Source organism: Larus michahellis, chromosome 4, assembly GCF_964199755.1.
Source record: "Larus michahellis chromosome 4, bLarMic1.1, whole genome shotgun sequence".
Lineage (NCBI taxonomy): Eukaryota > Metazoa > Chordata > Aves > Charadriiformes > Laridae > Larus > Larus michahellis.
This window is the reverse complement of record NC_133899.1, coordinates 83,512,817-83,528,045: the sequence shown is the minus strand read 5'-3', so window position 1 is coordinate 83,528,045 and position 15,229 is coordinate 83,512,817. Positions and strand designations below refer to the sequence as shown.

General features: G+C 44.3%; 1 protein-coding gene across 6 annotated transcripts in view; it reads right to left on the bottom strand.

The window, feature by feature from the left end:
* Positions 1-15,229, bottom strand: part of TEAD1 (TEA domain transcription factor 1) — a 163,361-nt gene that overhangs the window by 21,350 nt on the left and 126,782 nt on the right. For all 6 annotated transcript variants that reach the window (XM_074586087.1, XM_074586090.1, XM_074586093.1 and 3 more), the window contains 4 exons: positions 14,343-14,477; positions 14,105-14,151; positions 13,147-13,208; positions 10,994-11,118 (listed from right to left, as the gene is read on the bottom strand). In XM_074586087.1, the coding sequence (XP_074442188.1) occupies positions 10,994-11,118; positions 13,147-13,208; positions 14,105-14,151; positions 14,343-14,477 (369 nt within the window). The remainder of the gene's footprint in view (positions 1-10,993; positions 11,119-13,146; positions 13,209-14,104; positions 14,152-14,342; positions 14,478-15,229) is intronic.

Below are 15,229 nucleotides of genomic sequence, written 5' to 3'. Positions count from 1 at the left end.
TCCCAAAAGCTAAGCACAAATAAAATATTTAAAACCCCAAAGCAGACCTCATTTAAGCTATTTTGTTTACAATATACCTGCCGAATGAACAAATTGAAATGACAAATCTAAATTAATTGGACATCCACTCGGAGCCTTCCTTTGGTGTAAGCAGAGTCTTCCCTAGCAGATGTCCAAAACTCTGGGGAAAAGGAAATGGACTGGCTAGATTTCTGCACTTAGGAAATTAAATGGAAATCTATTTAAAAATCATCTAGCACAGTGAAATCTGAATTTAGAATCACAGAACACTCATCTGTGTATGGGGCTAAAAATTAGATACATTCCATGCTTTTTACAGGGTTGTATTTCTTTTTTAATTTAGTGGAAGGAAAAAGGAAAGTGTAACACTTTATTAAGGTGTTTGCACAAGCAAGTCCAAGTCTGAAAGCACCGGTTCCATGGATTTTCCTTGCAGCCCTCTTTCAAAATAATGCCTTCCCAGCTGCTTCTGCGCACAAGTGGAAAAACTGCCCAGCCTTTACTTAGTGCGTGTGGAGCCCAAAAGGGGCAGAGCTGATCCAAAGAGAGCTGTTTCTACCTTGAAGAGGAAAACAGGCATGGCAGAGAAATAACTGGGGGGTGGGGAGCCGAACGCATGCGTGCAGGAGTGAGCGTGGCCGTGAACGTGTGCCAGCTAGCCCTCACCCGACGCTGGTCTAGCTTGCACACTGGTCATTTATACACGATACAGGAAATCGTACTGGTTGGCAACCATGAGGGACTACTGTAACAGGGCCCGTGGTCAGATTTAGCATGTTACTTCATGCAGTAGTGGCAAAAGTGGACTAAGGAGACATTTTTAACACGACAAAACAAACAAAACAAAAAATGCAAAATAATATGAGAAAGCACCATGGCTCCAACTTTTGGTTTTCTGACACAGTTGTCACATATTTAGCTTGCAATACTGTGAGTAAATAACTAAAAGTCATGCTGAAAATTTTTTACTTATCTTGCTGCTGACTGAAAAACTTAGATCTCAGAAAAACGTATCCATGCCCATATACCTGGGAACTGCCAGGAACGCAAGAAAGGGAGTCAAGAAACCTGCTCCTGTTGCTTTCCTAAGCTACCAGGGGTGAAGTGCAGGGGGACAGGGCATGGGCTGGGTCACCGAACATGGCTATTGATGGAAGCCTATCTGCGATCAGGCAAACCTCTCTGTTTTTCAAGGGGAATGATGAGAAGTCCCCAGTAGCAGCAAGCACTTCTGACCTCTCTGAAAAATTAAACCAAAACGTTTCCCTTCCCCCAGCACCCCATAGCCTGCCCAGGTGTGCCCAGCAGTTGTGCTCTCCCTGGGGATGTGAGATGCTGCAAAACATCTCTCTACTTTTCCTCGTTCAGAGTAAGGGCTTGAAAAAAACATCCCCACCATTAGTGACCAGGTTATTATTTATTTGGGGATTGTTTCCTCTCAGTCTTCTCTGCTGGAGCTGTTCCAGGTTGTACAAATAACCACATTTTTACAGGAACAGAAGTGAGGGCTCAGGTTCTCCTGCATCCAGGAAAGTGTCCTCCCCAAAAGGGCATCCCTCTCCCAGGCCCAAAGGCGGCTGTGGAGTGACGGGAGGGAGAGCTGTGTTTTACAGTTTGGCAACTGCGAATTCCCAAGACAATTCACACACTGTACCTTATTCTGTAGACCAGGAAAATATACAAATTGCTCAGTATCCAAACTTTAGTAAAAGCAAACACATTTATAGGAACACGGAGCATGAAGTCTTAATACTGTTTAAATATGAAAGTAAAGTTAAAGGCAGCTGTGAAGCTACCACAGTTGTCTGCGGAGCTCGCCAAAGGACCAGATGCTGCTGTAGCAAAATTTCCGAGCAAGTACAGTAGGACAGATGGTATGACATCACCTGACAACATTCTTAGGACAGAAATGTTTATTTTGATATTGCAATGTGTGATTATTTTCTCCTTATGTTGCTGCAATTCCTATGCTAAGTACAATCATTACTAACCTAATTAGATATGGCATATTTCTATGAACTAACAAACGATAATATAATATTAAGAGCAGGGTAAATGGATACTGAAATGATCCCTATCGTTTTTATAGAAACATACTCTATGACAGGAGTTTGTGCATAGATAAAAGCACAAGAGCTAAATTTTATGCCTGTATTTTTGAGCCCATTAGTGTCTGAAAAGCTTAAAAACATCCTCATTATATTGAGAATTCACTGTTCTTTTAAACTGAGTATTCCAGAGTCACTGAAGTACATTAGGTGCTGAGGAATTTACTCATGCTACAGCATTTAACGGATTTGCATCCGGCGTTGAGGTATTAACGTGCTTTAGATGCTGTAAACCATCACAGGTCAAATCCTGTATTTTCCGAGGATAAAAACTACATAAAAATACAAAGAACGTTTTCAGCTCTGTCTTCAGCATCTGCATTACACGACATGCCCTGGAGATGGCTGCCTCTTACTGAGCTCCTTTCCTTAAAAAAATTCTAAGTATCCAAAGAATCCAGTAAAGCCATGAAATATGACTGTTGTCAAATAATACCACGAGAAAAATTATAATCCACTTAGGAATTTAAAAGAACCAAGACAAATTGCCAATGGCAGGGGATGCAAGCATTTAAGCTGGTGCAGAACAAAGACAAATCACCTACATTTGTTTTATCAGCCAGCAAATATATTTCTAACAGCTCCTCACCAATTTTGCGCTTAAATTCTTTCTGGTCCATGAAATGCAGGTCTGCAAATTGCTACAGCTCTCTCTGCCACCTCCCTGTGCTTCCCCACACCTGTGGAGCTAACGCCAAGCCTTGACTAGCCTGTATAGGACCACGTTTTTTATTAAACAGCGGTGGCCAAGATGCAGATGGCAGCGAAGCTGACCCTTTCACGCTGCTGGGGCAGGTGAGCTGGGCACGCAGAGCTGCTGACGCACCCGCTCCGTCACTGCTCCTGTCCGCCGGGGCTGCGCAGCCCTGCATAACCACACTGAGCAGCATGTGGAGGGCGAGTAGCTCCCCGGGCCCTGCCGAGGCTGGGTGACATGGATGTGGAGCAAGGCGGAAGGCAGGTTGCCTGAGAGAGGGTCCTCAGCAGCTGCTTCCGCGAGGATGTCCTTGCTCGTGGGCACAGCACTCTGCAAGGGTGCAGCCAGGGGCGCAGCTGTGAGTTAACCTCCCCGTGAATGGCGCTCGCACGCCTGGGAGTCACCCCCGCACTGGTGCAGCTGGTGTAAGCTCCTCTGCAAAGAGCCCTGGCCCCGCAGCGGGACAGCGAGCGAGCGGTGCCTTGCCGGACCTCGCACACCCGCAGGACGGCTGAGCAGGACAGGGAGGAGGCAGCCTTGCTAGCTGGGCTGCTCCATGAGACCTGTAGCTTCCTGCAGATTTCAAGCATAACAACCACGAGGGTGAGGCCGTCTGTATCATTACTTGCAGCAACAAATCCCTACAAGAAAATACCATGGGGAGAGGCTGGCAACTTGAACGGCGCGTAGTCTTGTGTGCCCAAACTCCACCATGCAAAGGAGAAGTACATTAAAAAGGCTCTGCTGCAGATCTTCTCTCTTCCTGACATGGAGGGACAGCCTCTTGGCTCTCTTTGGACCGAATATATTCTGTAGTGGAGGTCACAAGGACTATCGCCGCAGCTCAGAGAGACAGGTGAGTGGAAGGCAGGTGGGACAGCCTGAGCTTTGGCTGAAATGAGAGAGAGAAAACAGCACTGCTCAAGTGCCTGGCACCATGCAGTGGTTCCCTCTGTACCTCCACAGACCGGTCCAACCCATCTTTTAAAAATGTACCGCTGCCTGTGCAGCAACTGCGCTTTTGGAGGAAAAAGGAGCCAGGTGGGTGGATTGATTAAAAAACAATCACTAGTATATCAGCAGTCTACGCACGGCTCTAACCTGCACCCTACCCAGCCTCAGCTGTGCTGTCTCGCTGTATCTTGTAAATCTGATGCTGTTTAATTTCCTGCTGATGTAAGAAAATCACTTTGTCTGCCAACATTTTTCTTATTTCTACCAAAACACTAGTAACTGAATATTTCATTCCTGTTGCTGTTGTCCTCCACTGAAGCAGATTGGCAGTTATATTTATAACGCTTTAATGCTACAACTGGAGTCTGTACCAACTCCTGTTATTAAGGTTTTTAACACTTTCATGTGACGTTTTAATCAAACTTTCCATGCTGGTATGCTATGATACAACTGCATGGTCAACCTAGCCTTTCAAGGACCTCCACCCGTTCAGACTCCTGCCTGGATCTGCTCAGGGATTGGATCAGGAATGTGAAGCAAAGGAGATCTTTGGCTACTTTATGGTTGCAGAAATGGGGAGGTAGGTGACGAGCGAGAGCGGTCCTCAGCCCTGATACATTAACATTTCCCAGCTACTCCCACAGGAGTCCCAGTGTGAAACTGGGACGTGCTGGTTGGGCAAGGTGCTCACACAACATTTTCATCAGCTTTCCTGCAACACTGAAGATGCATGCTTCATTTCTGGCCTGTCTGATTTGAGACCCTGCAGTTCCAATTCCAGAAGTGCTGAGTGCTCAGATGGGAAAATTATGCCTGAATATAGGAAGCTCTCAATAACGCTAAGTATTCTGCAAAATCAGGCTCATGACAAATCAAAGTGGACCCTCAAAATCAGTGGCCCATTCATTCTTGTGCACCTGAACTTCTTGGTTTGTCAAATGTGAGTAATAATGCTCCTTCATCTAAAAAATCACTGCACTAATACATCTGTGAAATGCAAATGGGGGAATTATTAATTCCGTTTGGAGGAGAGGTTAGACAGTGCACAGCGAGCAGGGCACAGGGCCACGCATTTCAAAACAGAAGAAAACAAACTACTGAATAGTTGCTTATCAAAGAAGGGCCATCTACATCTACACTGAATGAAGCAGGAACAAATAAACATGTGAGCATGTAATTAACCGCTGCGTTGTAGAGCAGACGCACGAGGATATTTCCCAACTTCTGAGAGCCTGACTTTGCAGCCCAGCTAAACAATTTTGGGGTGGGGGAAGCTGCAGTGTAACAAGATAGGAAAACGCGGGGCAGAAGCACAGCCAGGCACGAAGCCCCTCGGGGTGAGCATGAGGGCGGATGCTTGGGGTTCAGCACACCGGCGGCGCGGGGGAGACGCACAGCCATAGCCCACCGCACTGATGCCAGCCCAACCCATGCGTCCCCCCACGCCTCCTCCCCCCAGGAGCAGCCCAGCGCTGCGCAAGGCTGTGGGAGGCAGAGGGGCCCCCCACTGTGATGACCCCCCTGATTTTACGGCTCTCCTGGGCCCATCGCAGGGGCTGTGAGCCTGGGCTCTGCTCCAGCTACCCCACAACCTCCCTCACTCGCTCCTTCCCTCCTCCCCAATTCCACATTTCCCTGGTCGGAGCGGGTGCCCTGCGTAACGTGGGGCCCAACCCTGGCTATTTGCAGCACCCGGCTGGTGCGAGTGCGGGCTGGGACGCGGGCAGGGCCCGGCAGAGGGAGCTGCCGTGGCTGCCAGCGCTCCTCTTCAGTTATGCAAAAGCAGCACTTTTAATTTTGCTGGGAAATTTCCGGCAGCCGTGGTGGGTTTTGAGAAACGGGAGAGAATGTGCGTGACGGCAGCAGCGAGCGAGTACAGTCAGGCCCCGGTGGTCTTTCCACCTGTCCTCAGTGTTAGCGTGGGCCAACTTCGAGGAATAAATTGTGCTCAGTCTCTCTACCCACTCCACCGTGTTTTCACCGCACGACACTCCCTTGAAAAGCCCATGTCCTGACCCTACCACTGGGCTGGGGGAGCTGGCCCAGGCTGCCCACCACATCTCCATGTGGTCCCCCGGGAACGTCTCCAGCCGGGAGGTCTGCTGTGATGCTGCGGTTTCCAGATTGGAGCCTGTGTCAATACTGGACCCCCTTAAAGTGGTTTCTTGGCACTTCTAACTATGGACACCTGAATATGAACATTTTACAGAGTATGACATTCGCTTCCCAGGGCCAGCACGTAGCTTTCTTGCACTGCAAAATAAATGACCCTTCCATTTAGTTAAACATTTTATAGTGTTTACAGGGAACATGGAAAGGATAAACAATGCTTGTTACAATGGATTTTTTCAAAGATGGAGGTCTTCTTTTGAAAAGATCTCATTTATTTTTCATCACTTAGGTGGTTTGATTAACTTTGGTGAATTTTACTGCATTTGGCTAATGATAGCAGGCTGTTTTTATGGCCCTTGAGCAATTGCTTTCACTTTCTGGTTCTCAGGCACAATTCTCCCTGGGCTCACAAAGCCCTTTTACAACAACAATAAAATCTGAATTAAAACATAAAGAATATTTTATTTCTTCACCACTTTTTAAAATACATTTTGAAATTTGGACCTAACACAATCTGACAGTTTGGATAGGTGGATTAATGCTGAAAATGCCCATCAGCCATGTTCTTTATAGCCCTATATAGATATTTTAGATGTAAAGCTGTCTGAAGTGCTTGTAGTCGAAATGAATGCGGCAGCAAGAGTGAGAAACCTCAAAAAGGAAGAGAAGGAAGGGCTTTTTTTGTTGGGTGGTGGCAGGATTTTTTTCCTGATTGGAAAGCAAGCTTGAACATATACATATGTATACATATAAATAACATAATTGGAATTATTATCAGTTCAGTGTTATAGTCTTCGCATTTTATACCTGCTTGTGTAACAGTCAATAGCTTAGATCCCTTCTAATCTGCTTGCATACTCAGTTTATATTTGTTAGGGAACACAGGATTACTTGGTTTAAGCATTTGTCCTGAACCACTACAGTAAAAATGGAAAGCCCCCATTAAGGAAAACCTGTCTTGAAACCAACAGATGGGTACATAAACTTGTTTATCTGTTGAGAATATAGTTATAGAGGGTAGGCAATAACTAAAGGTAACTAAAATGCTGATGTTTGGACCTGCGAGGGCAGCTTCTATGCACCGTTTAGGAATTGTACTTCAGCACAAAATGCCACAAAAGGAAAATACAGCTTGACATTTGTAAACTGAATTGATTTTCATGTAAAAGGAGGAGTAATTTTACCTATCCTTAACTGCAGAGTCAGTATGCCAAGCTTTTGCAACTGTGCCATCTTATGTCTCCCAGACTATCTTCTGCCATGCAGAGTTACAGTGAGGGTTGCTTATTGTTTCCTTTCGATAATTTTTTCTTTTGTAAATGGAACAGTTTTGTAGCTAGGCAAGGGAAAAAAGTCAACAGCCCTCCACAAGTGACAGGACTCTATGGAGCATATTTCCGACCCACCAGAATGCCCACTCTAAATTAACATAACTGCCTGGCATTGAGGGGCTTTTGTACTTTTAAACACCAATTGCCATTGGAAGAACCCCAGAAATGTTTAAGGCCTCGCTCCTACAATGAATTCCCTGTGGGTGGACCTTTGTGTCCATGCACAGCCCCATTGAAGTCGCTGGGAGTCACCATGGGCAGACAGACCTCAATTTCTAATTGCTGTGCAGGAATATAGACTGCAAGGGGCCTCCCAGGATCATCGAGTCCTGGCCCCAGGTGCCATGTCAAATAAGCCTTTTTCAATAAATCGGTCTATTTGACCCCACTACTATGAAGCTTTCCGGCCTACTTTTGGGTTGGGAGGGAGGAAGGGTCCTCTTTTTATTTAAATAAAATGTTGGAAACCCATTTGTCAAAATAATACTTTGTCATTTTCTGTTAAATGTCAGAAGCGTAATGAACGTATACCTATCTTTTTTTGGAAGATACATGAGAACTCTTACACAGCTCTTACGTAGCAGTGTATACGTTTATTATTCTGAGGTCAGCAAAGGCACAAAGGCGTACAGGAGATGCTGCAACCACTGCACATGCCTGCGCAACTTCATATGCACAGGGTGCAAAACACACATCTTGCCTGGATTGCTGATTTTGTTCTTTAAAAAGTAGTAAAACCCCGTCCTTTCAATGCTGTGCATTTATCTGCAATAAAATGTTGCACCAACATGAAGATGCAGAAACCACAGGCAGAATTCCTGTTTTCTTCAGCATTGCTAAATGGGGCTGGGGGTTGGCTCTCATCTCCAAGGAGGGCTTTTGGTGCTTGCTGGAAAAGTCTGTGCGGTGGGATGGGGAAGGCTGGCAGGAGGCAGGGCCCCTCGGAGCCATCCCTGCAGGCAGGCAGGCGTGCACCAGCGCCTCTGCCCCGTGCCTCCCCAGCAAGCGCCCTTCTATGTTGGCCCTGGGAACTGGTCACACTGACTTCGGGTTTTTTTCTATGCCCTTGTTTAAGATCCAAATAATCAAATTCACTTAATTTGACCTAAACACTGCTTCCCTTTCTCCTCAGTCCTGTCTCAGTGGTGACATGCTGCCCACAGCGGCTCATCCCTCAGCTCCTGCCTGGCCAGTCCAGGCTGTCCCCACGCAGCCCTGGCACAGGACTGCCCACTGCGCTTACAGTATGCGTGTAAAGAACGACCTAAATTGGGACTAATGCATGACTGGGATTAATGCATGACTGGGAATTGACTTTTCTTCGTGCCTCAGTTTTGCAATTTTATAGCATGTGAGTAACTGTTTTTTTAAAAACAAGTCTGGGGAGTTTGATGCTCTTTCTTTTCTTAGTAAATCTCCCGCATAAACATGCTGCATTTAAAAGGCAGGTTTCTCGGCAGTATGCTCACGAGTTGGGACAAGCTCTGGTGGGCCTTGCTGCCCCCTCCGGAATTCCAAATAATACTAGTTTACTCCAAAAAAGGCTTTACAGTATTTACAGGGCCGCCCTGGGTAACCATGTTTCTATTCAGGCCTCCGCTCTTTCTCTGCGATGCGAGTGGATGCATTGCATTCCCCCGAGCCTGCACCTGCCTGAAAAACGAGAGCCCCAACACGTCCCCAAGCCGCTGGCCCTCACACTGCGTGAGCACAACCGGCTCTGAGCCCCGCCACCGCAGCGGAGTGGCACCCTCCCCGGCTCCTTCCCCCCAAAGCACCGTCTTCTCATTTTTGGTCTGTCAGTCATGTTGCAAACATATTCACAGCACTCAGCTGGTTTCATGTCGCAGACACCAGCAGCGTGACAGGCAAGCACATGTTATCTGTTCAGAGCACACTGGGTTTGAGGGAGATTTTTCTTAGACGAAAAGACGTAAAAGTTACTTAGTTGCTGAACTCTCTTTCACTCCCTTTTATGTAAAGCCACGCAGATATACAGGGGCTCTACACCATATAAGCCAACGGGTTTTGCAAATAGTTTTGCATTATAAAATCCTACAGAAAAAGGATTACTAGGTGGTATATTGGCAAAACAGTAAATCAAAATACACTGAAATGCCACTTCATTGGCATACAGCACAGTAACGCTGAGCATTACATGGCCACATCCTGTTTTCCCGATGACCTCGAGGCATACACATAACATCCTGGTGTGCAGCAATTTGGATATAGCAGAGCCCATAAATTAGCAGGACATGTTACATGGGGTCAGCAAGCCCAGGACTCCGAAAGCTGCGTATCGATAAGGCTGCCTGAAGAGAAAACCTGGATGTTGTGTTTTTGCATTGGAAATCCAAACCACCGCCTGGATGTATTCAGGGCTGGGGACGGAGAAGGCCTTCCAGTCACGGATTAGTCTGGAGGACACTAAGATGAAGCTTTAGCCCACCAGATCCAGGATTGCCTGGAGAATGTGGGTATCAGGGCTACGGGAAGGCAGAGGGATCCCAGGGAATCTATTCAGTATCTAATCATCAGGTAAGCGCAGAGATAACTGAGATAACTGTACCTGCTACCAAACATTTCCTCCCTCAAAGTTAGTTCAACCTGGCAAAACGTGACATTTAGCAAACCAACGCACTGCCACATATTTAGTATATGAATAGTTGAGATATGGTACATTTTCACTGGGATGTTTCTCCGCCAGGAGCATTCCTCCGTTGTAAGGTTTCTGGGCTATGTCTCCTATCTCCATTATTCAGGGTAAACACTCCCTGGATAACACCCCTGGCCAGAGCCCATAAATGCTATGGTTTCCAGTGCTGAATTATAAAGAGCAAGTGACAGCTTCTCTCTGCTCCAAGCTACCGTATTTTACCAGGAATCTGAACAAGAATGGCCCATCTATATCACCTATTCATGACAGTATTTGCTTTTCAGAAATTATCTCAGTAAAAATTCTCAGGCTCGAGCTGAAAGCAGCTCTTTTGATTTATTTGTGACGCAGTAGAAACAGTGCTAGGCTACTAAGAAATGTTCACGGTAAATATGTGATGATTAATATCAAGGTTGAAGGCTAACTGTAATAAATGAAACATTACAGCGAACTTCATAAACTACCCTCGCAGGTATAGTATGCAGACTAAATATCAAAACAAAACCAAAACCTTCCTAAAAAAAAAAATTAAAAAAAAAAAATCCAAACCTCAGATTGGACACTAAGACACAATTAAAGATCAAGGAAGGCTGAATGATTGGTTATTTAGATGAGTAACCTAAATTTAAAAAAAAAAAAAAATACAGTTAAATGGCACATGCTTGGGAGGCTGGAAGGAAAAGAGACAATCCTGATACCCAGAGGCTATCCCAAATGTCAGGTATTTGAAATAATATGCATAGTTTCTGTGCAAGTCAAATTTTGTTTCTGTTAGGAAACAGATTAGGCTTTAGCTTAAAGTTTAAGTACTGAATTATTGCCAAAACACATGATGCAATTTGGTACAAGTGCTGAACTAGGTCAGCAGTGAGACAGGTGCCACAGCAAACCACACCTGCTTTCAGTGAGGCCTCTCACTTCTGCAAATGGGGGAAAAAGAGGGCAAGAAAGCAAAATGCAGCACTACAGTGAAAGGAATATTACACTGAGCAGTAGCGAATGCAGAAACACCAGGTGTATTCCATCCATCAGGCTTAACCCTGGAAAGCATCCTCAGAGGATGGGGAACAACAGAGAAAAGCTGAAAATTAGCGGACACGAGGGCAACACTTACTGATTCGGGATCCCTCTGCTGTTCAAGGAAAGCCGAAAACTCCACCAGCCTGAGCTTGGTCGTACCAATCGATCGGCCCTGCCACGCAGGGACTGAGGGAGCTGGAGCTGACGTGGGCTCAAATCCTAAAATAAAGGAACTTCATGAAGTTGATAATTCCTCAGTTCATATTTTCTGAATTAAATATAATCAGGAATTATGCACATAGCCCTCGGATGTTTATATTAATTTTAGCAAATAATCAATTCAGAATGAGTTAAAATTGGAAAAACACAGAAAAATATGTAGAAAAAGAGGTCCCAACCCAGCAAGCTATTAGTGGTGCAAATAAAAGATCTACTTCTTTGTTTCCTTGGGGCTGTAACTCACTGTAGAATTTTTGTTTAAATTATATACTAGATTATAGAGATTTATAGAGACTTCAAGTACACTTACAGCTGACCCTTCCTTGGAAACTGGCAGCAAGACTCACAGGAGATATTACTGCCTTGGGAGTCAAGAGGACTGGCCTCCATTTCTGGCTCCTAATGTGCCACATGTTACAAGTAAATCACCTCTCTCTTTGCCTATTTCTTCTGCCACTCTCAACTCCCCTCTCCTATTTAGAGTATTAGGTTTCCAAGGCAGGGACTGTCTCTTACTATGTATTTGCACATTGGGTCTTTGACTTCTTTTGGAGCTTTTAGGCAGCATTATATTACAGATAATAATAAATAATTACTGTAGAGAGCTGAATCATACCCTAAAAAGAAAAAGAAGGTTTTAAATTGATAATAAAGAGGGAATGACATGATCTAGAGAGAGACGGGATGTTAACCACCATCTCTAATTCACCTCAAGAGAAAGAATAAATGCTATCTCTTTGCTACTCATCGTGGAAAATAAGATGAGAAGGAAACAAAACAGTAAAGGAAGAAGGGAAAGGCAGCAGCTCGAAGGCAAAACTGCTCTTGGGAGAGACACAGGCACCAGGAAGGCAGGAGAGAGGCACCAAAGGTTAGAAAACAGAGATAATCCTGAACTAGGTTGAGAACAAGGGAGAGATCACAGGTAGTGTGTGTCCACATCCCGTAATGGGAGTGTGGCACCCGACTCCAGCCCTCAAATTTAGGCAATGAAGGTGTGAGGCTTGTATGAAATAGAGAATTACAAACGTGACAGGTTAGACATGAACACGAATTCTAATGAAGCAAAAAATCATGCATGAGTTTTGACTGATTTAGAAATATTACTAATAATACTAATAATCTCATTCTGAGATAAAACATGGAAGAATAAAAGAAGATGATTTAAAATGTTTGCCTTAGAAAATAATGTTGTAAATTAGGAACATCAAAAAAAGGAAATAATCAGGGATGCAAAAAGATAGCCTTAGTTTTAAGTGTTAAATAGCAGCAAGCTAGAAAATCATAAAAATCTGGGTGAGAGTCAGAAAACTGCAGTTCAAGCAGAGTCAGACGCATGGTGTCATTTGGCAAGGGAGGCATAAAGTTATCATCTGCACAGAAATAATGATCTTTCCTGAAATTAGCCATGAAACCAACTTGGTAAAAGGAGTAGGGAAGTAGCCATGGGAAGGGCTACTTTCTGCTCCGATTTGAGCAATGGAAGTCAGACTAAACATTAGGTACTTATCAAAGTGGCACCAGGCAGAGCAGGACCTTCAGGAGGCGAAGAGTTATCAACAACCAGATACACAGAGATGTTTTACACTTAAGGCTAAACATATATGGTTTTCGAAGAGTTTTTAGCTTCAGGTTAAAATAAATTAAGGTATATTCCCGTTACAGATGGAAGCGAGATTTAGGTATTAAAAAAGAAAAATGCATCCTATTAGTAATTTTTCACAAAACATTTCCTTACAATATGGAATGCTGAGTGGAGATCACATATGCACTCCTTGCATATGTATTAGTGCTTCCTACCTAAAATGTTAAAAATACCCCAAAACACAACCCCCCCACCCCAAAACCCCAAACCCAATGATTTTCCCTCATATATAATCAGGTCATAGGACATTGGGACTGGTGTTTGGTTTGGCTACAGGGAACGTTAGATACGGAGCAGTTGCTCTGTCCATCTCAGCAATTAACACATTGCATTCAGTACACAATTCAAGTCTTTTGAAAGAAGAGTATAAATGGAAGAATTACCTGAAATGGGAGCTGTGACTGATGGCTGTATAGGATAGGCCTGCTGAACGAATGGCTTTACGCTGGAATAGAGAGTTACACAAAATTCATACATAGTAAATTCCACTAGAGTCACAGACTATAAGAAAATACATGGTTAATCACCTTTACCCAGAAACATATCTCTTCCTTGCATAGCACATTTAACAGACAGACAGTAAAGAGGTAACAGAGAGAGAGGGAGATGAGAATTACACCCAACATCTTAAAGTGAGGAGTCCATCTGCACTCAGTCACCCAGCAGGAAACCTGACCCACCCATTGCAAGTATTGCAGCAGACATGCATGGTGATTGCTTTGACTCCCAATAAATCCAGAGGACACCGAACTACAGCCGCACAAAGACTCCCATGGACCTCCAGGGAATAAAGCGGGGAGAAGACGAAAAATAAGGCTGGGAAACATTGCTCCAGAGACCACCGCGGGGCTGAAAACGTAACACCTGATGGAGGAGCAATTATGATGCTGTCGCTACCATGGGGCCAAAAGATAGTAACCCCACTGACCACTAATGGGCCTCACACAGTCGTCTCTTGCCCTGCAGGAAAATACCTCCCCCTTGCCTCCAGTATTGCTCATATATTTAAAAGAGGGTGGAAGTATTTGTGCTGGAAACTTATTCACAGGCCAAACTTTACCAGCTGCTTCCTTGGCATTATCATTGCATTTCACCATGCAGTGGGAGAAAAAGGAGCGTGCCAATTAGGTATTCAGCTTCAGCTTTGAGCACTGGGTTCCCTTATAACTTTTTCGAATGTGAGTTCACATCACTGTAAAGGCTCTTCCTTTCCCTACAACTATCTTTTCCTCCTTTTTAGAAAAATTTGCAAGTTCCTGCCTCATTGATATCCTCTGGTGGCAAAGTGCGCTAGCCATCCCAACACCGCATATAGAAGCATATTTTAATTTTCAGACTTACTCTTGTGAGGATCCAGGCTGCCCCGTTTGAATCATACCCGGCCAAAACTGAAAGAGGAAAAACAAACAAACAGACCCACAATTGTTTTCTTTGTTGAAAGATTTTGGTTATTTCTGAAAAAGCATGATTCCTTTTGCAAACACAAACGAAAGCATTAATCCATTCATTCAGCCTTAGTTTTCCACTGAACATTGTTAGAGAATACAGAGGTTTTTTTGGGACTCGGCTAACAACTTACCCCAGGTGCCCCAGGAAATGTAGGACGGGGAATTCCTGGCAGGCCCAGCTTGTTGTGAATAGCAGTAGCTGAGACTATCTGAGCTGATGACATTGCTGCCATGTGCTGGAGTGCTTTGTCCTTTGCTGTCTGATCCTTTAATATGACAATTACAGGAGTCTTAAAACATTTGGCACAACAAATGATGTTAAGTAACTGCAGCTACAAGCACATAACTAAAAACTTAAAAAAGCCACACAGAAAATGCAAAAATAGCAAACCATGCAGGAAAAAAAAAATACAGCACGGAGGCTAACACTCAAACTACCTCAAGGCAAAACCTCCTCTCAGACATGCATGGTAGACCTGAATTCTCACAGTCTGCTCTGCCAACACGCAGGAAGCTCTGGGAGACCAAACTACTGCCCATTTGTTTATCTGGGCAAATTCTGCTGATTTTAAATCAGGCTGGACTAAACATGGTCTGCTGCTAAGGCTCTGCCTGCAGGACAGGGAGCACTGAGATTTGAGCTCTATCATTTAGATCTAAGAGAAGTTTGCCTTTCGTATTACGCTGTAAAATGAGAACACAGAACTGCGACTGACTCGCAAACAATGACAGATTTTTCTTCATGCTTACAGGTTTAGAAATATTTTGGATTCTGTTTTACAACAAGTATTTAAATAGTTAGATAACAAAAATGTAAATAACATTTTAAACTTCCAATTATGGTATTTTACTGATTTACAGTGTTCCCAAAGAAAACAATCAGCCCTAAAATTTCCGCTGTTTTCAAGCATATGGGAACAAGTTTAGGAAAAGATGGGTTATTATCGATTACTTGTATTACAGCAGCGCTTGGAGTCCTAGACACTGCCAATCACATACGATGACAGAAAGGAAAAGC